General features: G+C 36.4%; 1 protein-coding gene across 3 annotated transcripts in view; it reads right to left on the reverse strand.

Moving 5' to 3' along the window:
• Positions 1-24,452, reverse strand: part of PXDNL (peroxidasin like) — a 502,908-nt gene that overhangs the window by 241,138 nt on the left and 237,318 nt on the right. For all 3 annotated transcript variants that reach the window (XR_012378199.1, XR_012378200.1, XM_025870586.2), the window contains exon 3: positions 2,907-2,978. Coding sequence is in view for 1 of the 3 variants with exons in the window: in XM_025870586.2 (XP_025726371.2) it covers positions 2,907-2,978 (72 nt within the window). In the remaining 2 variants the exon portion in view is untranslated. The remainder of the gene's footprint in view (positions 1-2,906; positions 2,979-24,452) is intronic.

Genomic DNA, 24,452 nt, shown 5'->3' on the forward strand with positions numbered 1-24,452 from the left:
AGAAGAAGAAGAAGAAGAAGAAGAAGAAGAAGAAGAAGAAGAAGAAGGAGGAGGAGGAGGAGGAGTCCCTTTCCAGCTCTGCAACCCCACTGCAGACTCGTGTCCAGGCTGTCATCATGAAGTTCAGGAGACCTTGGCATAGCTTACTACCATTGAGTTTCTGCCTCAAGCAAACCTGTCCATTCACGCAGACTGGCCTTTCCCAAACCACAGAGCTGATCATATCCTTCCCCTATAAATTCTCCCTGACACAACACCTGTGCAAAGGCCTTTCCGGTCTGACCCCTTTGCTCCCAGTTACAGCTCACTCCATCCTTCCTACTGTACTCACTGCTCCAACCAACACATGCCATCTCAAACTCAGAATTGTCTCTATGAATGTTTTTGCATATTATTTTCCTCAACTTGTGTTTAATTTTTCTGGCCAAAGTGGAGCAAGACAACAAAACTATAGTATGCTTTATAGCTGATATCATGACAGAAACAATGTCAACGTTGACAGTTCTTAGCTTGGTCAATGATTGGTCAATGATTCAATAATTCCTAAATACCCCCTTATTTGAAGTCTAAATTGCCCATCATACTGGGAGACAGAATTGGTCTTCCTTCTGTTCTGATACCACCCCGCCTTATACGTGCCCATATTATAAAACCTATTGTCCTATAAGCATGTGTGTCTTAATCCTCCAAACACATATATAGGCATTACTCATGCCTCTTCATCTTCATATACTACCATCTTCCCCACTGCCTATCCCAACATCACCACAGACCACCTAAATAATGAATACCACCATATTTCAGAGTATTTGTGAATCTTATCCCCAAAGAGCTTATGTCTGCTCCAAGCATTTTCTCTGGATCAGCTCACAGAATGATAGTGGATGGCCAGCTCAATCTTAAAGTATTATTGACACAAAGTGGCAGAGTTAGACCATCTTCAGTTGCCTCAAACCCTGACATTTTCTTCTAAACCTTACAATTCCATTTTCTTCTCATCCAGACAGGTGCTGTCTGAAATGAATAGGTCTTGTAGCCTATAACCTTCTTTTTTCTATGAACTTCTCTGATTTGAGAGATAATCCTTACTTGTCAATGTTATTGAAAATATGGAAAGATTTACTTCAGTGGCCACATGAATGTGTTCACAACCTATTGCATAATGAAACATTTACAAATTATCCTTCCCCTTTCCTAAATACACATCTTACAGAAGATTTGTATCTTTCACTTAATGAGTAGTGTGTGAACTGGCTAAAGAAAATGCTTCTTACACATAGCAGATAGTGCACTTGTGCATGTAATCGATCCAAGCCACAGCAATGTTGAATGTTCATTTTATCCAAAATTAATTTCTTGTTAATAACTGTCATTTACTAGATTCTTTCACTGAATATTGCAGTAGTAATGAGGTTTTTTCTAAGCCATTATTTACAAAGTTATAAAGTTTTTGTTTTGTGTTTTTTATTAATTTGCTTATTTTACTGTAAGGGTGATACTCTTTACATGCCAATGAGCAAAGAAACATAGAACCACAGGACTGAGGTGCTATGCAGGGCAGGTAGAGCTCCTTCACTTATGAGAAGCTGATTTCTCACATCACCAGTCGAGAAAGCTTGAAGCACTCTTAGTAATGTTTCTCACATGGAGATTAAAACTGACATGCACCTGCTGAGCATGTTAGGTTGGTAGGTTGGTCATCAACAATTAGGACAGCAAATAGAATGGGACAATTCCAAGAAGGAACCAGCAATTTAGGACCAAGTGATGAAAAAAAAAAAAAAGCTGTAGAAGGCCTTGCCTGGTAGGCTGGGGTATCTCAGTTGAACACAAAAGGCTGTAAGGCTCCAGAGCTGAGGTGTAATATGAATTCCAGTGCTTCAGAAAGATGCTGTGATCATTGTAGAAATGAAATGGGAGCCAAAGGGCTAGGATAGCATCTTCTCTTTAAAAGAATAACCAACTTTTTACACAAAATACTTAATGAAGTACAAATGGGCATATTTGTGTAAAAATGTTAGTAGCCTCTTGAAGGTTCTTCAAAAGGAAAGTTGCAGCATTCACGCTGTGCTTAGACAAATGTCCTAGTTTCTTCCTTCAGCCTCCACATAAGTGCATCAGTCATGACCTCCCAACTTACTTACCAACATGGACTAGTTTCTAAGTCAAAACAGGGACTCATTTAAAATACCTTTATTCTCAGGGCGCCTGGGTGGCTCAGTCAGTTAAGCATCTGTCTCTAGCTCTGGTCATGATCCCAGGGTCCAGGGATCGAGCCCCACATCAGGCTCCCTGCTCGGGGAGGAGCCTGCATTTCCCTCACCACCACCACCCCCCACTCTGCTTGCTCACTCTCTGTGCTCTCTTTCTCTCTCTCTCTCAAATAAAATCTTTAGAATAACCTTATACTCATTTACTTGTTATAAATAAAAGAGCACCTCAATCGTCAATGATCATATTTGTGAGCTAATTTTTCCAAAATTTGGTTCTTATCTAGGTTCATTAAAGTTCCTAGTTGCAATGTGTTCACTGGCTTCAGAAGGTCTTGGATGGCTGAGTTGTTGATATAAGAAGCTTCTCTTGGATCTATGCAATTTTTGTAATTATTGATTAATTAGATTTGAATGTGAAAGTTGAACAAACTGTTTTGTTTTTACTTTTCTCCAATTTAGAATTTTTGTGGCAGAGATGAAGGGATAAAAATGTGCATAAATATTCAAATGTGCTCAGATGAATGATCTGTTGAAAGCAACAATTGACTTCACTTAGAAATGTTCAAATGTGTTTTGCGTAAAGGTTGACAGTAGTTTTCAAGAAGATGAAGAATTACTTTAGTTAAAACAAACAAAAATGCAAAAATAATCTATCAACACCATAAGCTATTGTTGTTCTTTCTTGCAACTTACAGATAAAGCAAATTTTCAAGTCCTTCGAAAGCATTTCTGGAAATGTGTCTGATTTGGTTGTTGTTCAGGAGACTGGAAAAACAGAAACAAACACAAATTCCAGAATGAGAAACAGATTCTGCAAATATTACAATAATTCTACTAGAAATAGTGATTACAGAGTTGAAAAACATTTACAGATATGTTCACTAAATTTACAAATTTAAAATTTTCTATTTAACAAGGCTATATTAAAATGTTAGTTTGTCACAAAAGACTTCAAAAATAATTTATATTTATTAAATTACCCTAAAATACCCCTTAAAGAGGACTATAAACCCTAGGATAAAATTCCTGTTTTCCTGAAGCCTACCATTTAAAAGGAAAATTATCAGCATAGTCACAGTGACAAAGGAATATATTTCTAAATAAACAGATGGAGAGTTATATACACTCAGGCTTAAGCATTTTCCTTGGAAAAATAAATATCACTGCTCTTGGCAAACAGTGGACTCTCATTGTGTATTTGTTGAACTGTCAAACTGAGAGTCAATTACACCATAGGAAGTGAGGCTCTTATTATAGTACTCTCAAATGGTCCAAAACTGACTTCTAAAAATTCCAGGGAGAAAAATAACAGGTGGCAAAAATAAATTGAATTTGAACACTAAAACAAGTTACAGAAAAATCACCTCTCAACAACTTTGAACATTTTAGAAAAAGCATTCTGGCAAATAAAAATTATAGATTTTTTTCCCTAGTAAATACACTTTCAATTTCTTTCAAATTTAAGTTATTATGGCACGTCTAAATGTACAGGGAATGTCTACTAATTGAACTGGCACACATTTTTCTGAATATCCTATACCATTTAAAAACTCCAAAGCTTCTAAAATCCACTGCCAGAGTAAAATGCTAGAGGATTCACTTTTAGTATATTATAAAATATTTGTTTTGTGCCTTTTTTTTTGTATGACTTATTAGGGAAACAGAAGTGTTTCGGCCAGTGGAGCAGGTGATTATTTTACTCATTATACACACAGAGACAGCCCAAAGATCCCAAATTCAACTGCCTCTAACCTATTCAGACATGCCTCACCTCTAAATGTTCAGTCACACAATTAATTCCCCAAATAGCATTTGAAGGCACTACCCACCACCCCACTTATGGTACCAAAGCCACTCCTTGCCATTTATGCCTAGTGTTCTGGCCATCAGGGAGGCAGAACAATCAATCTACAGTATGCATTAGAGCTGAGGCCAAACAGAGATAATGTCCATTTTTATGGATAATTCTTAGCTTCAGTCAATGATCCCATCAACTTTAGTCTACCATGTGTTCAAGAAATTGTTTAAGCTAACTAAAAGCAACACACTTAGTTAATATCTAGTTAATACCAGTCACAAATATTGTCCTGAGAAAATTTGTTACTCTCTTTGTACATTCTTAATCAAATATTCAAAATCCAATACAACACTTGCTTTAGATCCCCAAACTACCACTATACATCTATTGTTACTTGAAGAATGACTATTCTACCCCACATTTTATTAAATACATGCACCACCACATGTAAAAAAGTATATGTATGTATGCACACATGCATATATACATATATTTATATGCATATGTGTGCACATAGATATAATGCACATGTGTACACATAGATGCGTATTTGAATGTGTATACATGTACATGTGTGTATGCATACATGTGTATATACATATACTACATGCGTGTGTGATTTGTGCATCTTCTATGTGATATGTTTGTATGTGTGTTACATGATATGTATATACAGTCTCAATCTCATCTGAACCATAGAATATAGGAAACTGTTTGACTATTTTCTTAATTGTCTGAAGGATGGTGCCTAGGAAAGGAGTTGATCCATTTAACACAAAGGGATGCCTTTGGTCATTAGTGTTCATTCTCTTTCAATACAAGAACTGAAAAAGGAAAAGATACTATTCATCATAATTCATCTTTCTTTGGTATATAAAATGTGCTCAATTCCTATGTTTCTGCATATTCTTACATAGTTATCTAAATTTTGGTGAAAATAAAAAACATTAGACTTCTAAAATTGCACTGAAATTGTTTGCATTTCTTGAACATTGTAATTCAATATGAATGTTAATAATCTAACGTATGAGATCAAGCAATTTAACTCATAGGTTTTCTTGGAAATGTTTTTATTGTTGACAAGAAACAAACCCATTACAGTGGTTCACAGTTGAATGTGTTTTCCAATCACAAGTACATATACCTTGTTTAGGTTTATTCAAAACATTGTTTTCCATCAAAATTTCTTTGTTATAATTTTAATGGATGGAATATTTTCCTAACAAGGTTTAGGTTAAGTGATTATAAAGACTGTCATATATATTACTTTTTGTTTTATTTTTCATAAAGGAGATGTATTCAAAATTTATGAGTGATTCTACTGACAATCAGGGCATAAAGCAATATCTAACATCCTTTCACAAAAAATCAATGCAAGCTTGAGGAATTTGTGTGGTTATATTCTATATCTTAATATTGCCTATGATGCCAAGGAGGGGAAAAAAAGAAGCAAACAAAGCTCCCTTGAAAAATGTTATACTTTTATTGTGGAAATAAAATAACTCCTGAAAACAGGAGATCTGTGATCCTGATGATCAAAACCTTGGGGAAGAAAAACCAGCAATAGATCAACGGGCTTGTGTTAATTGAATCTTTCATTGCTGAAACAGTATCTTACACACAGGATGCACACACATACTTGTACATTTGATATACCTACAAATGTGTACTGTGTGGGTGGAAATATTTTGTTAAAAAGCAATTGGCGGCCATTAGGAAAGATAAAAGCTTTTTGCCTGGTTATGTATTCATCAAAGTGGAAAGAAGCAAAATAGAGCTTTCTCCTGTGTCAAAATTTCCATTCAAGACAATGCCAAGAGTTACTCTGAAAGTGAATTATTATATCTACATTTAAATGCAAATAAGATAGTTTGGGGTGTTTTGTAAGTGGTAATAATGTTAATCTGCTCCTGCTTTATAATTATGTTTATTTTTCATTTGGACACTCTCCAGAAATGTGGTTCTGCTACCCTTAACATGGCAGGATTGTGTACTTCATTTCCATGCTTACTAAAGTAAGTAGTCTAGGGGCGCCTGGGTGGCTCAGTCGTTAAGCATCTGCCTTCAGCTCAGATCATGGTCCCAGGGTCCTGGGATCAAGCCCCACATCGGGCTCTCTGCTCAGCGGGAAGCCTGCTTCTCTCTCTCCCACTCCCCCAGCTTGTGTTTCCTCTCTCGCTGTGTCTCTGTCAAATAAATGAAATCGTTAAAAATAATAATAATAATAAAAATAAAGTAAGTAGTCTAAAACTTTCAATAACCATAAACTGTGATTCCTGAGTTATCTGTATAGTTACCAAGTAAGAGATTCTTGGCCAAAGTCAGTAATGACTATTTTTTGAAAATTTGCCACCACTAATATCACTAAAAATATTTACATAATAATGTAAATTATTAAGCACCACATAAATCATTTGCAGTTCAAAACAGTGGAAAACAAACAAACAAAAATAAATAAATAAATAAATAAGGCAAGGTGTGGGAGAGGAAAGGAAGAAAAAATCAGGCAGATTTAAAGAACACAGTTCTTCATTTGCATGTATCAACTCTTCATGCATATTTCTCAAAGGAAAAAGCAGATTTACATGTGAAATCTCTCTGTGAGTGACAAATTCTTTCACAGATCCAATAGATAAACTGCCCTCTCTATCTTTTGAAATTTTAAGACTTCAAAATTTAAATGTTCTGAAGTAAAAGAAAGATACAGCTATTTGAAAATTTATAGTGATGGTCATTTGTTTCTTTTTCTGTAAATTAACTAAATAGGGACACCTGGGTGGCTCAGTATGTTAAGAGTTTGCCTTAGGCTCAGGTAAAAAAAAAATTAACTAAATAAATTCTTTCTTTGTATTTCCACTTGGTTCTTTGTCTTTATTAATTTGTTAAGAACTTTTGTATGTAAAAAAATAAATTTTTGCTTGTAACATGTTAGAAATAGTATTTCAAAGTATAGTTTGTACTTTCAGCTCTCTTTATTATTTGTATCACACAGATGTTTTAAATCTTTATCTAATGAAATTTGTTAGTCATTTCTTTCATAGCTTTGAGATTTTGTATCCTGCTTAGGCTTGTCTGAATCTAAAATTACATTAAAAGCTTATTTTTCCTTAAGCTATTGTGGTTTTACTTTAATGCTTAAATATTTGACTTATCTGGAATTAATTTTTTATTTTTTCCAAATTACTTATGTACTGTCATTATTATTGGCTGACATAGTCATATTTCCTCTATGATTTGCAATGTATAGTCATATACATATCTCTGACATGCACTGGGTCTATTTCTAGACAAATTACAATGGAAATATTTCAAATATTCTTGTTTTCTGTTTTATTTTCTGTATAGGGTAGTTTCTATCTCTCTTCTTTTTCACTATTTTAGTGGTTATTTCCACAGCCACAACCCCAGCCCTCCACCCCACCCCCCACCCCCATGTATTTTAGGACAATTCTTCAAATTCAATGTGCTCACTTCAGCAGCATGCATACAAATTAAAAAAAAAATCCTTTGGATACTTTAATTAACATTTAAATTTTACCACTGTGACTTTATCTAAGAATGTGATTTGTCTTTCCACTTATCTAAACTGTCTATCTAAAAGAAGTATTCTCCTTTCAGTTGAATGTGGGGTTTTCATTATACAATCTTTGTTGACCATGATACTTTTGTCTTCTTTCCATAATGATAACTCATCTCTGTCTGACCTAATGTCATGGAAACTCTTTAAGACGTACTTTATATAATGGTGACAATGTTTTAGTCTTTTACCCTAAAGAATTATGATCGTTTTAGACTAGAAGTTTTAGAAGGGAGAAAAAAAGAATGCACCAGTCAAGTGTAAACAAAGAAACAGGACAAAATACTGCCATTGTGCTCATACTTTGTCTTACCACAAAAAATTGTTATTACAAGCAGTAACTAAAATTATGACATTTTTAGATCTATACCAAATCCAAAGAAGGGTGCATTTTTAATAATATAGCAGGCATATTAGAACTGCTTTAAGAAACCTCTCCCCATATTATAGTAAAATGAGTATATTATCCAATCTGTAAAATCCATTATTAAATTTAAAAATTTGCCTATACATTAGATTTCTAAAAAGTTTTAGGTCTTAGTGTTATCTTAAGACACATTAACTGCAAGCTTTTTTACCATTCTAAATCTAAATAAACTATACATGCATACATACAAGAGCTCTTATGTCATCTTCCAACACACAGAGCCAATGTCTATTCCTCTGAACTCACAAAATACAAGGAACATATCATCTTCATGCGACTTCTATTTTAGTAGAACTATAATGCTACATAAATGATCTGTGTTAATTATAGAAAAAATAGACAATATGGACATGCACAAAGAAAGTTAAAAAAAAAAAAGAAAAAAGACACTACTTAGAAGTAACTACTTTGGTAAATATCTCCCAAATTTTAGATAGAAGGATTCGATGTTTGTAAATTGCCCACAGTCAGATAGCTAGTATTTTTGTACTTTCTTATATTCTTGTACTATACCATATTAAATACAAATATTCCTTCTAGGATATGATTATGAAATATATGATGACATACAATAAGTCAAAGACATTTCTCTCACCATTTGTGCACAGATAGTTAACAAAATTAAATCTATTTTGGAGGAGTCAAGCTATGAAATTTGAAATTACCAAACTGATAGGATAATTTTATAGATTTGCTGAAATGTAAAATAGGTCAGATTAAATACTATTTTCCAATTTTCCTGACCTTTCATCTACGTTTAGCCATTTGACTGTTTCTTGCTAATCGGTTATGATCACACTTTATGTAACATAATTTTTTTGTTAAAAAATATAAAGGAAGGATCTAAGTTCAATACTGTGAAATGCACACATATAGTCATTATTTAAACTAATATATATATGCATATATATATCATGTTAAAAAGATAATCCCAAGGCCATGTATACAGGATAATATCAATTTGCTAAGTACATTTTAAAATTGAATATCAGAAATAAGATTCTTAAATGATGAGTTTAATAATAAATAATATTAATTTTTTAATGTTGAATAAAAGAAAAATTAAGGTTAGATGCTCTTCAAAAAAAAAAAGATGCCAGATGCTATATTATCGTGAATTGTAGCATGATTGACTTCAGGAAACAAAGAAAATCACCTCTTGTTAAATTATTCACACCTGTGATGGGGAGCTGATGTCATCTTGTAGTATAGAGCATCACAGAATGTTAGACATAAAGAGACTTTAAAAGTTATTTCACTTTGAATGTCTTTATTTGTTTTGACTCTGACTCAATAGTGAAACTGATGAAATGTGAGTCTGTTTCTTATCATAGCATATTTTCAATGAAGTGAACACGTGCCTTTCAGAGAGTGATGGCTAGCAAAGTAATCACTCATATTCCACTAGGGATGCTAAATAGATGAAGCTTCATCCTCATGGTTCTTGCATTGATCAATGACAAAACAAAACATAATAAACCTTCAGGTATATGCACTTATCACAATTAGAAATAATACTCTAAGGTATTTAAAGTTATCCACAACGTCCTAAAAACCTTTCTTAACTAAAATGTGCCTTATACAACAGAAGGAACTTGCCTTCCCTCCTCATAAAATTTACTAAAATTTATGTATTGGGATATTTTCTTTCTGATAAACTAACATGCTTATACATATTGTGGAATACCATCTGATTGGCCCATATTTTTAATTAGGCACTCTAGAGAGAAATATTTTATTGAATGTCAAGCTCCAGCATGCCAACACCTGTTCTGTATAGCGGTAGACCTGGAAAATGAAAGGGATACAGCTAAAACTTTCCTACATCTTCAGATGACTGTTCCTATACAGTCCAAGGCATCCCGCTGCCAAAGACTGCAGGTCATCTTTGAGAGTTAATTTCCTCTAATAGCAGTAATTAATATGATCTCATTTTCTTTTTTTTAAAGATTTTATTTATTTAGTTGATATATATATAGAGAGAGAGCACAAGCAAGGGGAACAGCAGGCAGAGTGAGAGGGAGAAGCAGACTTCCCGCTAAGCAGGAAGTCTGATTCAGAGCTCGATCCCAGGACCCTGGAATCATGACCTGAGCGAAGGCAGATGCTTAACTGACTGAGCCACCCAGGAGCCCCATTATGATCTCAATTTCTTTGTCAACCTCAGGAGGCTGCAATACCTAATGATCATAACAAAGGTGACACAAAGCCCCCTTATTTTAGGCTTTTGTGTTGCTCATTATCATCATGACTCTCAACCAATTTTCTATCCCTACAATGAATAATCAATGGCAGATTATTAGAATTAATGGGAAACCACCCAACTATTAGGAAGAATGCCTCCTCTATCCACCAATACTGCTCAGCACAATAAAAAAGCAGATGGATGCTTTGTTGGTCAAAGTTACTATGTCATCTGGCTCATCTTCTCAGGACACCATTTTCATTGACCTTTGGGTTTCCTTTTTTTTTTTTAAGATTTTATTTATTTATTCGACAGAGAGAGACACAGCAAAAGAGGGAACAGAAGCAGGGGGAGTGGGAGAGGGAGAAGCAGGCTCCCCGCCCCCGAGCAGGGAGCCCAATGCAGGGCTCGATCCCAGGACCCCGGGACCATGACCATGAGCCAAAGGCAGACGCCCAACGACTGAGCCACCCAGGTGCCCCTGGGTTTCCTTTTTAATCATAATGCCATGAAGAATTAATAAGGCAAAGAAAAAGAGAAAATACATTTAATTTAGTAAGGCAAAGGAAAGGCTCCTCTCATTTCCTGCTTTGAACCTTATTTTCAGTGACTTTTGAATATGGAAATACTCAAATTGATGAGATGCTCTCTCAGGTCACTCAACCCAGACCTCAGCCCTCTCCCAATTCTACCAAGATTAACTTGAAAATTCTCAAGATTCCATTCTGTTAGCTATGTCTTCTTATAAAGCCATTTCTAAGGCTTTTATGACTCTCTAATGATGAATGACAGCCTTGAAAGAGAGACTCTAGGGCACTACAAAAAGCACTATTTAATAAAAAGGTAATGTGTTCTAATCCTCAATAAACCTTTTTGATTATTTAATATTTTGGAGTTTGAGTTTGTCTATCTGTAATTTTTTTTAAATAAATCATACTAACATTAATCTGGTGACCCCAGAGTTAAATTGGGATTAAAATAAGATAATATATATGAAAATAGAAACTAGAGGGAAGTAAGGTTGGTTATTTATAAAAAATGAGGATTACCGTAGGGACAGGGTGGTAAAGGATTACCTGGAAATAAGGGTTTCTCCCTGGGAAGATACCTCAGGAAGTCCAATGGAATATAGTGTTCCCTAGAACAGGATCCTCAACCTTAGCTATGTTGACATTTGAAGCCAGATAATTCTGTGATGGGAGATAATTCTGTCCAGATAATTCTGTCCTCTGAATTGTAAGACAGTTAGTAGTACCCCTGGGCTCTAACCTTTAGATGCTGGAGCTCCAGTTGTGTCAAATATCCCCTATGGAGAGAAACCATGCCAGATGGGAACCACTGTCCTAGATTCTGAGGCCTCAAGAAGTATCCCAGCCATAGTATCCAGTTTCCAGTCTCAATTTTAAGATATAAGGGAGTAATAGCTAATACAAATGATATACAGCAGTCACAAAATTTATTTTGGTGTTTGTCAGTCTACCATCTCACTTCCTACAGGTTAAATGTCAAGGCTGATCAAAGTTTGAGAAAGGAGAGAACAGTAGGCAGAATCCACAGGTGGGAAGCAGGTAACTAAGGTGAATCAAGGGAATACATATCAACATAATATCAATATGGTGATAGAGGTGAAGAGAATTGGTAAGAAATAGAAAACAAAAGTAAGACAAATCACAAACAAACCAACTGAGGTGTAAGGATGAATCTAAGAGCAAGAATAACATAGGCAAAAATGAGAAAAACCAGGAATTATGAAAAGGAAATGAAGTACTTACAATGGCTTAGAATGACATACTGGACTAGATGGACTTAGTAGATATATTCAGAACATTTCATCCTAAAGCACAGAATACACATTCTTTTCAAGTGCACATGGAACATTCTCCAAAATAGATCACGTATTGGGTGGCAAATCAGGCCTCAACAAGTACAAAAAGAATGAGATCATACCATGCACCTTTTCTGGCCACAACACTGTGAAATTTGAAGTCAAGAACAAGAAAAAATGTGGAAAGATCACAAATATATGGAGGTTAAACAATATGCCACTAAAGAATGAATGGGGGTAGGAGGAGGAGCAAGATGGGAGAGGAGTAGAAGACCTAAATTTCGTCTGCTCCCAGGAATTCAGCGAGATAGGGATCAAACCATTCTGAACACCTACGAACTCAACAGGATATTGAAGAAAAGAATAGCAGCAACTCTCTGAACAGAAAAGCGACTACTTTCTGGAAGGTAGGACGTGCAGAGAAGTGAATCCAAGGCGATATTTAGGGATATAGACCATGGAGGGAGGGAACCTCCCTCAGCCAGCTACCAACAAGTGATAGAGCAGCGGAGCACAAAATTGGAACTTTTAGAAGTCTGGTCTGCTGAGGAACATCACTCCAGTGGCTAAGCGAGGGGTGGAACCCTTGCTGGGACAGTGTGGTTGCAGGACCCTTGGGGTTACAGAAAGATTGTCGGGGGACCTGAGTGTGGCAGAGCTCACAAGTATTGGAGAGGGGAAGCCAGCTGCAAAGACAGAGCCGAGGAGTGGGTTCTCAGCTCCGGGTGCCATAAACCATGATCTGCGGCACAGTTGGGCCACTACTCTTCCAGCAGGGACCCAACAAGTGGCAAACCAGGGAGACTCTCCTTCCTCCCTCAGGAGGAGAGGCACGGGAGTGCACTGCAGGAATCTGCTGGGTTTGGAGAATCCAAACGGGGCCATGTGCCAGAGATAGAAACACTCGGTCATAGGCCGGGTGAGCACAAAGTGAGGCCAGAGACTGGGGAGAGAGGAGTGACTGACTGCTTTTCTCTCAGGGCTCACTGAGGAGTGGGGTCCCCAGCTCTCAGCTCCTCTGGGACCAGAGATTCAGAAGCTGCCATTTTCACTCTTGTCTTCCAAAGCTGTATGGAAAACTTTCAGGTAACAAAAGCTACAGAGAGCAAACCCAAGCAGATTAGTCAGCCTGGCCCCTGGCTATGGCAGTGCAATTCCACCTGGGGCAAAGACATTTGAGAATCACTGCAACAAATCCCTCCCCCAGAAGATCAGCAAGAAAATCCTGCCAAGACCAAGTTTACCGATCAATGAAAATTGCAAAATTCCAGCATTGGGGGAATCCAGCACATAGAATTCATAGCTTTTTTCCCATGACTCTTTAGTCTTCAAAGTTAATTTTTTTAATTCTCTTTTTTTCTTTTTCTATTTTTAGTTGAATTTTTCTTCTTTCCTTTTCCAACCAACATCTTATCAATTCCTTTTTAAAATCGTTTTTAATTTTCATTTTTACAGTCATATTCTATCCCTTCATTGTATTTAACCTTATTTTATGTGTGTGTGTGTGTGTGTGTGTGTGTGAGTTTGTCTTTCTTTAAAATTTTGGGATACAGTTTCTCCTGAACAGACCACTATATACCCTAAATCTAGTGTATGACGTTGTCTTAGTCTTCCGCCTGATCACATTCTCTCTCTTTTTTTTAATTTTTTTATTCTTTTGTCACCAACTCCTTATCTTATCAATTCCTTGTTAAAAAAAATTTTTAGGGGCGCCTGGGTGGCTCAGTCATTAAGCATCTGCCTTCAGCTCAGGCCATGGTCCCAGGGTCCTGGAATCTACCCCCACATCAGGCTCCCTGCTCCATGGGAAGCCTGCTTCTCCCTCTCCCACTTCCCCTGCTTGTGTTCCCTCTCTCGCTGTGCCTCTCTCTGTCAAATAAATAAAATCTTAAATATAAATAAAAAATAAAACTTTTTAAAATTTTCATCTTTACAGTCATATTTCACCTCTTCATTGTATTTACCCTTATTTATGTATATATATAAGTTTTTCATTCTTTAAAATTTTAGGAGGCAATTTCTTCTAACATACCAAAATACGCCCAAAATCTAGTGTGTGGCTCTGTTCTGTTCACCAGACTGATCATATTCTTTTTTCTTTCTTTCTTTTCCCCCTGGTTTTGGGTCTCTTCTGATTTGTTTAGTGTATATTTTTCTGGGGTCATTGTTACTCTCTTAGCATTTTGTTCTCTCATTCATCTATTCTCCTCTGGACAAAATGACAAGACGGAAAAACTCACTTCAAAAAAAAGAACAAGAGGCAGTACCGATTGCCATGGACCTACTCAATACAGACATTAGTAAGATGTCAGAATTAGAGTTCAGAATAATGATTATAAAGATGCTAGCTGGGCTTGAAAGAAGAATAGAAGATACTAGAGAATCTCTTTCTGGAGAAATAAAAGAACTAAAATCTAACCAAGTTGAAACACAATAAAAAATGGAGACCCTAACTGCTAAGATAAATGAGACAGAAGAGAGAATTAGTGATATAGAAGACCAAATGATGGAGAATAAAGAAGCTGAGAAAAAGAGAGATAAACAGCTACTGGACAAGGAGGAGAGAATTCCAGAGATAAGTGAAACCATAAGATGAAACAGCATTAGAATAATTGGGATCCCAGAAGAAGAAGAAAGAGAGAGAGAGGCAGAAGTATATTGGAGCAAATTATAGCAGAGAACTTCCCTAATTTGGAGACGGAAGCAGGTATCAAAATCCAAGAGGCAGACAGAACCCCCTCAAAATCAATAAAAATAAATCAACACCCCAACATCTAATAGTAAAACTTATGAGTCTCAGAGACAAAGAGAAAAACCTGAAAGCAGCTCGGGCAAGATGTGTGTAACCTATAATGGTAGAAACATTAGAGCTGTCCACAGAGACCTGGCAGGCCAGAGAGGACTGGCATGATATATTCAGAGCACTAAACGAGAAAAATATGCAGCCAAAAATATTATATCCAGGTAGGCTGTCATTGGAAATAGAAGGAGACATAAAAAAACTTCCAGGACAAACAAAAACTAAAAGAATTTGTGAACACCAGCACTACAAGAAATATTGACAGGGGTCCTCTAAGTAAAGAAAGAGCCTAAAAGTAACAGAGACCAGAAAGGAACAGAGATAATATACAGTAACAGTCACCTTACAGGCAATACAATGGCACTAAATTCCATCTTTCATAGTTACCCTGAATGTAAATGGGCTAAATGCCCCAATTAAAAGACACAGGGTATCAGACTGTATTAAAAAAACAAGACCCATAGATATGCTGTCAACAAAAGACTCATTTTAGACCCAAAGACACACCCAGATTGAAAGTGAGGGGGTGGAAAACCATGTACCACACTAATGGACATCAAAAGAAAGCTGGGGTGGCAATCCTTATATCAGACAAATTAGATTTTAAACCAAAGACTATAATAAGAGATGAGGAAGGACACTGTATCATACTTAAAGGGTTAATCCAACAAGAAGATCTAACAATTGTAAATATCTATGCCCCTAACATGGGAGCAGTCAGTTATATAAGCCAATTAATAATAAAATCAATGAAATACATTAAAAATAATAAAATAATAGCAGGAGACTTTAACACCCCCTTCACTGAAATGAACAGATCATCTAAGCAAAAGATCAATAAGGAAATGAAGTCTTTAAATGACACACAAGACCAGATGGACTTCACAGATATATTCAGAACATTCCATCCCAAAGCAACAGAATATACATTCTTCTTTAGTGCCCATGGAACATTCTCCAGAATAGATCACATACTGGGTAAAAAAATCAGGTCTCAACTGGTACCAAAAGATTGGAATCATTCCCTGCATATTTTCAGACCATAATAATTTGAAACTAGAACTAAATCACAAGAGGAAAGTTGGAAAGAACTCAAATACACGGAGGCTAAAAAGCATCCTACTAAAGAATGAATGGGTCAACCAGGAAATTAAAGAAGAATTTTAAAAAATTCAAGGAAACAAATGAAAATGACAATACAACTGTTCCAAATCTTTGGGATGCAGCAAAGGCAATCCTAAGAGGAAAGTATATAGCAATATAAGCCTTTCTCAAGAAACAAGAAAGGTCTCAAATACACAACCTAACCCTACACCTAAAAGAGCTGGAGAAAGAACAGCAAATAAAGCCTAAACCCAGCAGGAGAAGAGAAATAAAAAAAGATCAGAGCAGAAATCAATGAAATAAAAACCAAAAGAACAGTTGAAGAGATCAGCCAAACTAGGAGCTGGTTCTTTGAAAGAATTAACAAGATTGATAAACCTCTGGCCAGACAAAAAGAAAAGAGAAAGAACCCAAATAAATAAAATCATGAATGAAAGGGGAGAGATCACATCAACACAAAAGAAATACAAACAATTATAAGAACATATTATGAGCAACTCTATGCCAACAAATTAGATAATCTGGAAGAAATGGATGCATTCCTAGAGATGTATCAACTACCAAAACTGAACCAGGAAGAAATAGAAAACCTGAATACACCCATAACTACTAAGGAAATTGAAGCAGTCATCAAAAATCTCCCAACAAACAAAAGCTCAGGGCCAGATGGCTTCCCAGGGGAATTCTACCAAACGTTTAAAGAAAAATTATACCTATTCTTCTGAAACTGTTCCAAAAAATAGAAATGGAAGGAAAATTTCCACCTCATTACCTTGATCCCAAAACCAGACAAAGAACCCATCAAAAAGGAGAATTACAGACCAATATCCCTGATGAACATGGATGCAAAAAATTTCACCAAAATACTAGCCAATAGGACCCAACAGTACATTAAAAGAATTATTCACCACGACCAAGTGGGATTTATTTCTGGGCTACAAAGTTGTTTCAACACCCGCAAATCAATCAATGTGATACAATACATTAATAAAAGAAAGAAAAAGAACCATATGATCTTCTCAATTGATGCAGAAAAGGCATTTGATAAAGTACAGCATCCTTTCTTGATTAAAACTCTTCAGAGTATAGGGATAGAGGATACATACCTCAATATCCTAAAAGCCATCTAGGAAAAACCCACAGCGAATATCATTCTAAATGGGGAAAAACTGAGAGCTTTCCCGCTAAGGTCAGGAACATAACAGGGATGTCCACTATCACCACTGCTATTCAACATAGTATTAGAAGTCATAGCCACAGCAATCAGACAACAAAAAGAAATAAAAGGCATCCAAATCTGCAAAGAAGTCAAACTCTCACTCTTTGCAGATGATATGATACTGTATGTGGACAACCCACAAGACTCCACCCCAAAACTGCTAGAACTCATACAGGAATTCAGTAAAGTGGCAGGATATAAAATCAATGCACAGAAATCAGTGGCATTCCTATACACCAACAACAAGACAGAAAAAAAGAGAAATTAAGGAGTCGTTCCCATTTACAATTGCACCCAAAACCATGAGATACCTAGGAATAAATCTAACCAAAGAGGCAAAGAATCTGTACTCAGAAAACTATAGAATACGCATGAAAGAAATTGAGGAAGACACAAAGAAATGCAAAAACATTCCATTCTCATAGATTGGAATAACAAATATTGTGAAGATGTCAATGCTACCTAGAGCAATCTACACATTTAATGCCATCCCTGTCAAAATACCATCAACTTTTTTCAAAGAAATGGAACAAATAATTCTAAAATGTGTATGGGACCAGAAAAGACCCTGAATAGCCAGAGGAATATTGAAAAAGAAAAGCAAAGCTGGTGGCATCACAATTCTGGACTTCAATCTCTGTTACAAAGCTGTAATCATGCAGACAATATGGTGCTGGCACAAAAACAGACACATAGATCAATGGAACAAAATAGAGAGCCCAGAGGGGTGCCTGGGTGGCTCAGTCGTTAAGCGCCTGCCTTCAGCTCAGGTCATGATCCCAGGGTCCTGGGATAGAGCCCTGCATCGGGCTTCCTGCTCCACGGGAGGCCTGCTTCTCCCTCTCCCGTTCTCCTGCTTGCATTCCCTCTCTTGCTGTGTCTCTGTCAAATAAATAAATAAAATCTTAAAAAAAAAAAAAAGAAAGAATGGAGAACCCAGAAATGGATCCTCAACTCTATGGTCAACTAATCTTCGACAAAGCAGGAAAGAATGTCCAATGGAAAAAAGACAGTCTCTTCATCTAAATGGTGTTGGGAAAATTGGACAGCCCCATGCAGAATGAAACTGGACCATACCCTTACACCACACACAAAAATGGACTCAAAATGGATGAAAGACCTAAATGTAAGACAGGAGTCTATCAGAATCCTTGAGGAGAACACAGGCAGCAACCTCTTCGACCTCAGCCACAGCAACTTCTTCCTAGAAACATCACCAAAGGCAAGGGAAGCAAAGGCCAAAATGAACTATTGGAACTTCATCAAAATAAAAAGCTTCTGCACAGCAAAATAAACAGTCAACAAAACCAAAAGACCACTGACAGAATGGGAGAAGGTATTTGCAAATGACATATCAGATAAAGGGCTAGTATCCAAAATCTATAAAGAACTTATCAAATTTAACACCCAAAGAAAAATAATCCAATCAAGAATTGGGCAGAAGACATGAGCAGACATTTCTGCAAAGAAGACATCCAAATGGCCAACAAACACATGAAAACTTGTTCAACATCACTCGGCATCAGAGAAATACAAATCAAAACCACAATGAGATACCACTTTACACCAGTCAGAATGGCTAAAATTAACAAGTCAGGAAACGACAGATGTTGGCAAGGATGCGGAGAAAGGGGAACCCTCCTACACTGTTGGTGGGAATGCAAGCTGGTGCAGCCACTCTGGAAAACAGTATGGAGGTTCCTCAAAAAGTTGAAAATAGAGCTACCCTACAACCCAGAAATTACCCTACTGGGTATTTACCCCAAAGATAAAAATGTAGTGATCCAAAGGGGCACAGGCACCCCAGTGTTTATAGCGGCAATTTCCACAATAGCCAAACTATGGAAAGACCCTAGATGTCCATCAACAGATGAATGGATAAAAAAGATATTATACACACACACACACACACACACACACACACACACACACACACAATGGAATATTATGCAGCCATCAAAAAATGAAATCTTGCCATTTGCAATGATGTGAATGAAACTAGATGGTATTATTTTAAGTGAAATAAGTCAGTTAAAGACAAGTATCATATGATCTAACTGATATGAGGAATTTGAGAAATAAGACAGAAGATTATAGGGGAAGTGAGGGAAAAATGAAACAAGATGAAACCAGAAAGGGAGACAAATCATAAAAGACTCTTAATCTCAGGAAACAAACTGAGGGTTGCTGGAGGGGAGGGGGGTAGGAGGGATGAGGTGGCTGGGTGATGGACATTGGGGAGGGTAGGTACTATAGTGGGCACTGTGAATTGTGTAAGACTGATGAGTCACAGACCTGTACCCCTGAAACAAATAATACATTATATGTTAATAAAAAAAAATGAATGGGTCAACACAAAGAAAAATAAACAAATACATGGAAACAAATGAAAACACAACTTTGGGATGCAGCAAAAGTGGTTCTAAGAGGGAATTTTATAGCAACATGGGTCTACCTCAAGAAGCAAGAAAAATCTCTAATGATCAACCTCACCTTATACCTAAAGGAGCTGGCAAAAAAAAATCAACAAACAAAACTTAAAGCCAGCAAAAGGAAGGAAATAATAATGACTAGAGCAGAAGTAAATGATATAGAAATTAAAGAAACAATAAAACAAATCAATGAAACCAGGAGCTGGTTTTGGAAAAAATTTAAATAATTGATAAACCCCTAGCCAGATTTATCAAAAAGAAAAGAAAAAGGACCCAAATAAATAAAATCACAAATGGGAGAGGAGAAAAAACAACAAACACCACAGAAATACAACAATTATAAGAGAATATTATGAAGAACTATATGTCAATAAATTAGACAACCTGGAAGAAATGGATAAATTCCTAGAAACATATAAACTACCAAAATTGAAATAAGAAAAATAGAAACTTTGAACAGAGCGATAACCAGCAAAGAAATTGAATCAGTAATCTAAACCCTTTCTACATTTGTTTTGTTTCTTAAATTCCACATGTGAATGAAATCATATGGTATTTGTCTTTCTCTGACTGACTTATTTCACTTAGCACTATACTATTTAGTTCCATCCATGTCATTGCAAATATCAAGATTTCATTCTTTTTTATGGTTGAATAATATTCCATTGTGTATATACAGCACATCTTCTTTATCCATTCATCAGACAATGGACACATGGGCTAGTTCCATAGTTTGGCTACTGTAGATAATACTGTTATAAACATTGGGGTGCATGCATCATTTTGAATTAGTATTTTTGTATTCGTTGTGTAAATACCTACTAGTACACTTGCTGGGTTATAGGGTAGTTCTATTTTTCACTTTTTAAGGAACCTCCATACTGTTATGCACTGTCCTGCACCAGTTTGTATTCCCACCAACAGTGCAAGAGGGTTCCCTTTTCTCTGAATCCTCACCAGCACCTGTTGTTTCTTGTGTTCTTGATTTCAGCCATTCTGACAAGTGTGAGGTGACATCTCACTGTGGTTTTGATTTGTATTTCCTTGATGATGAGTGAAGTTGAGCATCTTTTCATACCTTCTTTGGAAAAATGTCTATTCATGTCTTTTGCCCATTTATTAAAAAGAGAGAGGGAAGCAAACCAAAAAGCAGACTCTCATATACAGAGAACAAACTGATAGTTACAGGAGGGGAGGTGGGTCAGGGGATGTGTAAAATAGGTGATGGGTATTAAGGAGTGCACTTGTAATGAGCACTGGGTATTATATGGAAGTGCTGAATCACAGTATTATACATCTGAAACAAATATTACACTGTATATTAACTAACTAAAATTTAAATTAAAACAAAAATAAATAAATAATTTTAATTGAAATGCTTGCTGTTTCAATTGTAATATTTTTCAGCATTCAGGACTACCAGTTATTAACAGGACTGCCACTATTGTGACAAAATCTTTCTGAAAAACATTTCATAGCAAAATATTTTGTGTCCCTAAATTAGAGGAAGAAAAGTCTGTTTGAGTTTTCTATTGCTTTATAACAAATTACAACAAATTTAGTAGCTAAAAAAACAGCACCCATTTATTATCTCAGTTTCCATGGGTTAAGAATTCAGTCACAGCTTTGTTGGATCCTCTGCTAACATTTCAGCAGGTTGAAATCAAGGGATCAGCAAGGGTGAGTCCTCATCTGGTCCTCCTCTAAACTCACTCAAATTGTTGGCAGAATTCAGTTCCTTGCAGTGAGAGGACTGATGCCCTCACCACTGGACACCACTCTCTCCAAAGGCAGTTCACAGCATGACTATTTTTCTTCTTCCAGGTAGTAGGAGAGCACGTCTGCTGCTTAGAGCTGTCTTGAAAGGGTTCACCAGATTAGGTCAGGCCCACCCAGAACAGACTCTTGATTAACTAAAAGTCAACTGATTAAGGCTGAGAAACAAACTGAGGGTTCTAGGTGGGAACCTAGAGGGTGGGAGGATGGATTAGCTTAGTGATGGGTATTAAAAAGAGCATGTACTACATGGAGCACTGGGTGTTATATGCAAACAATGAATCATGGAACACTACAGCAAAAACTAATGATGTAATGTATGGTGATTAACATAACATAATAATAAAAAAAGGGCTTTAATTAAATATGAAAAATCCCCTTACCTTTGCCACATAATATAAATAATCACAAGAGTGATAACCCATTAGATACATAGCCCCCAACCCCCACCATACTCCAGGGAAGGGTTATTTTGCACATGATTGAAGGTCATCTTAGAATTCTTACTGTCATCTGAAGCTTTGGGGTTAGTAGTTGACACATCATTGTCAACTTTATTTTTAGCTGCAGTGTGATAGCACTTAATAAAATTTTTTAAACATTTAAAAGTATGTATTATCTAGGGATATGTGTCACCCTTATTTGATATATAAATAAATATAAAGAAATGAAAAATAGTAATTTCAATATAGTAGTCCCCTTGATAGTGGAAAAAGAGGATGTAATAAGGTTTAGTGTTGGTTAATTTCTTAACTGGGATGGTGGTTACATAGTGTTCATTATTAGACCTTTTAAGAGTCCTTAAATATTTTGTAATAAATACTTAGATAACGTTAAACAAGCATTCATGTACCTGACTCTGTTTTCACAGTTATAAGACAAATCTTCTGCCTTCAACAGTCCCAAAAATCTAACAAGGGAACCAGACAAATAAAAAATTACATATTTCTTATAAATTTTTATGTGAAAAAAAAAAGCCATGGGATGGGTCAGGCACCCACACCCATTTCTGAGAGAGATAAAGTCAAGGAAAGTCTACCAGAGGAGGGAGCATAGAAGTTTGGAGGACAGGTGGGAATTATCTCAAGAAGTAAAAGAAGAGAGTGCCAAAAGAGGGTCAGGAAGATGTTACAGGGAACAGTACACTGTTGTGGATGTCTGTCACTGCCAGAGGGAATTGGAGGTGTGCAGATTAGAGGGAGCTAGTAGGGGGTGGATGAAGCTAGGAGCAAACAAAGGCACATTATGAAGAACCTCCCAGGCCCTGCTAAAAGCTTTCTTCTTATGGTGAAAGCCCTGGAGACTCACTGGAACCCTTTAGCCAAAGGAATAATGGCATTTACAAGTATCAGTCCAACAACAGGACGAAAACAATGTTGTTATGTTCTTTTATCTTGTTTGTTTAGATTGGAGGAAGGTAGAGGAAGACAGTGAGAGGGGGCTGGATATTTTGTTTGCCCCTGGGACCCACTTCTAGCCCTTTTCCACCTGGCCCTGTGCTGACCTATAGGGACTGAAACAATGGTTTCTTCGTCCTCTGACTTCCAGTTAGCTTCAGCCAATGGGGAGCAGCAGCAAGATACTCAAGGGAGGAAGGAGAGTAAAATTGAGGCATCTATTTCCCAGCTTCCTTCCTACAGATTTGCAGAGGACTGTCAGCCTTCATGTAAAGATCACAGTTCCTGTTAAGTGCCTCTCTCCACACAATTTTCTGTATGTCTGAATCTATGTCTGATATTTTCTCTCTCCCATTATCCCTTCAGGGGGGGATAAAGTCATGGGATAAGGCTAAGCATGGGATATTGCATTTTTCTGTGTATTTTCCTATACCACACCCAAAACTTTGTAGTAGTTCCTGAACTAATCTGCCTTTAGAATACCCAATTTGTGTATGCCATTGTTTCTTGTCAGGTGCTGCCTGCCATAGGGATTATTGCCATGATATAAGGAGGACTTACCAAAAACCTAAATTAAAGCTGTAGATAGAAAGAAGAATGGTCTGGAAGGTTAGAGGTAAAACCAATCATAGTTAATAAGCAACTGAATATGGGGGAACAAATGAATATCAAAGGTTCCTCCCAAATTTCAGATCTGGATTACCAGAACAGTGGCATAATCACTTACCAAAAAAGAGAACATGGCCAGAGGGATATGGAGATGTTGAGTCAGGGTTGGTCATGGGTTAAGCCTAGGGGAGACTATAATTGAGGTGCCTAAATGCAACAAAGTGTAAATCCATTGGTTGGGTCTCCTTTGGGCTAGAAACGAAATTAAATTCTTTCTAGAGAAAAATACATCCATGCACATATTTGTATCCGTATCTATATTTGCATCTGTGTGTATGTGTATATACATGTATGTGTGCACACACAGGCACAAGTGAAAGGAAGCAAAGGGGGTCTGAGAAGAGTCAGGAGTTTGGACTGTTAACAGAAAATCTCCAGGGAAGTTTGAGAGAATAAATCAAAAACATAATTCACCAATTTGCCAGTTTAACTAAAGGCTATCCCAATCTTCCCCAACCTCTTTAAGTTAAATAAATGCATGTGAAATTTAAAAGCAATATAATTTTATTTGATCCATTTCTTGAAATCATATGACATTAAATGACAGCATCTGTTACTGTATATTTGGACATTCTAATTTGCAAAAGGTTAATAGGAGATACCCAAAAGATAGCGCAAATAAAGCATATAAATGCTCTATTAATCTCTTTTAAGTTTTTAAAATTAGAATTGCATTCTTCAAGTAGGATGCTTTTCTATTGAGTGCCACAAGTTTCTTGGTTCTCTCGATGCCACTGGAAGCAGCAACACAAACAGAATGCTAGACTTTCATCCAGTATTCACATGTGCCATGGAGTGACTGGGAAACTTAAGAAAATATACGTTTAAAAAGATAGTGATTTCTGGATCAGTCAGTATTAAATGGAAATATAGCAAATTTAGAAGACAATGTTCTCTGAGTGTTGGGATTTTGGTTTAGGTTTGAGTGTTTATGTTTGAATATTCTGCATTTTACAAGATGTCTGTTGTAAATAGGCATTTAGTTTATAATGAAACAAGCGTGCTTACTTAAAAACATAAATTACGCATG

The sequence above is a fragment of the Callorhinus ursinus genome, unplaced genomic scaffold (genome assembly GCF_003265705.2).
Source record: "Callorhinus ursinus isolate GAN/ISIS: 27379988/994484 unplaced genomic scaffold, GSC_fseal_2.0 scaffold5, whole genome shotgun sequence".
NCBI classification, from domain to species: Eukaryota; Metazoa; Chordata; class Mammalia; order Carnivora; family Otariidae; genus Callorhinus; species Callorhinus ursinus.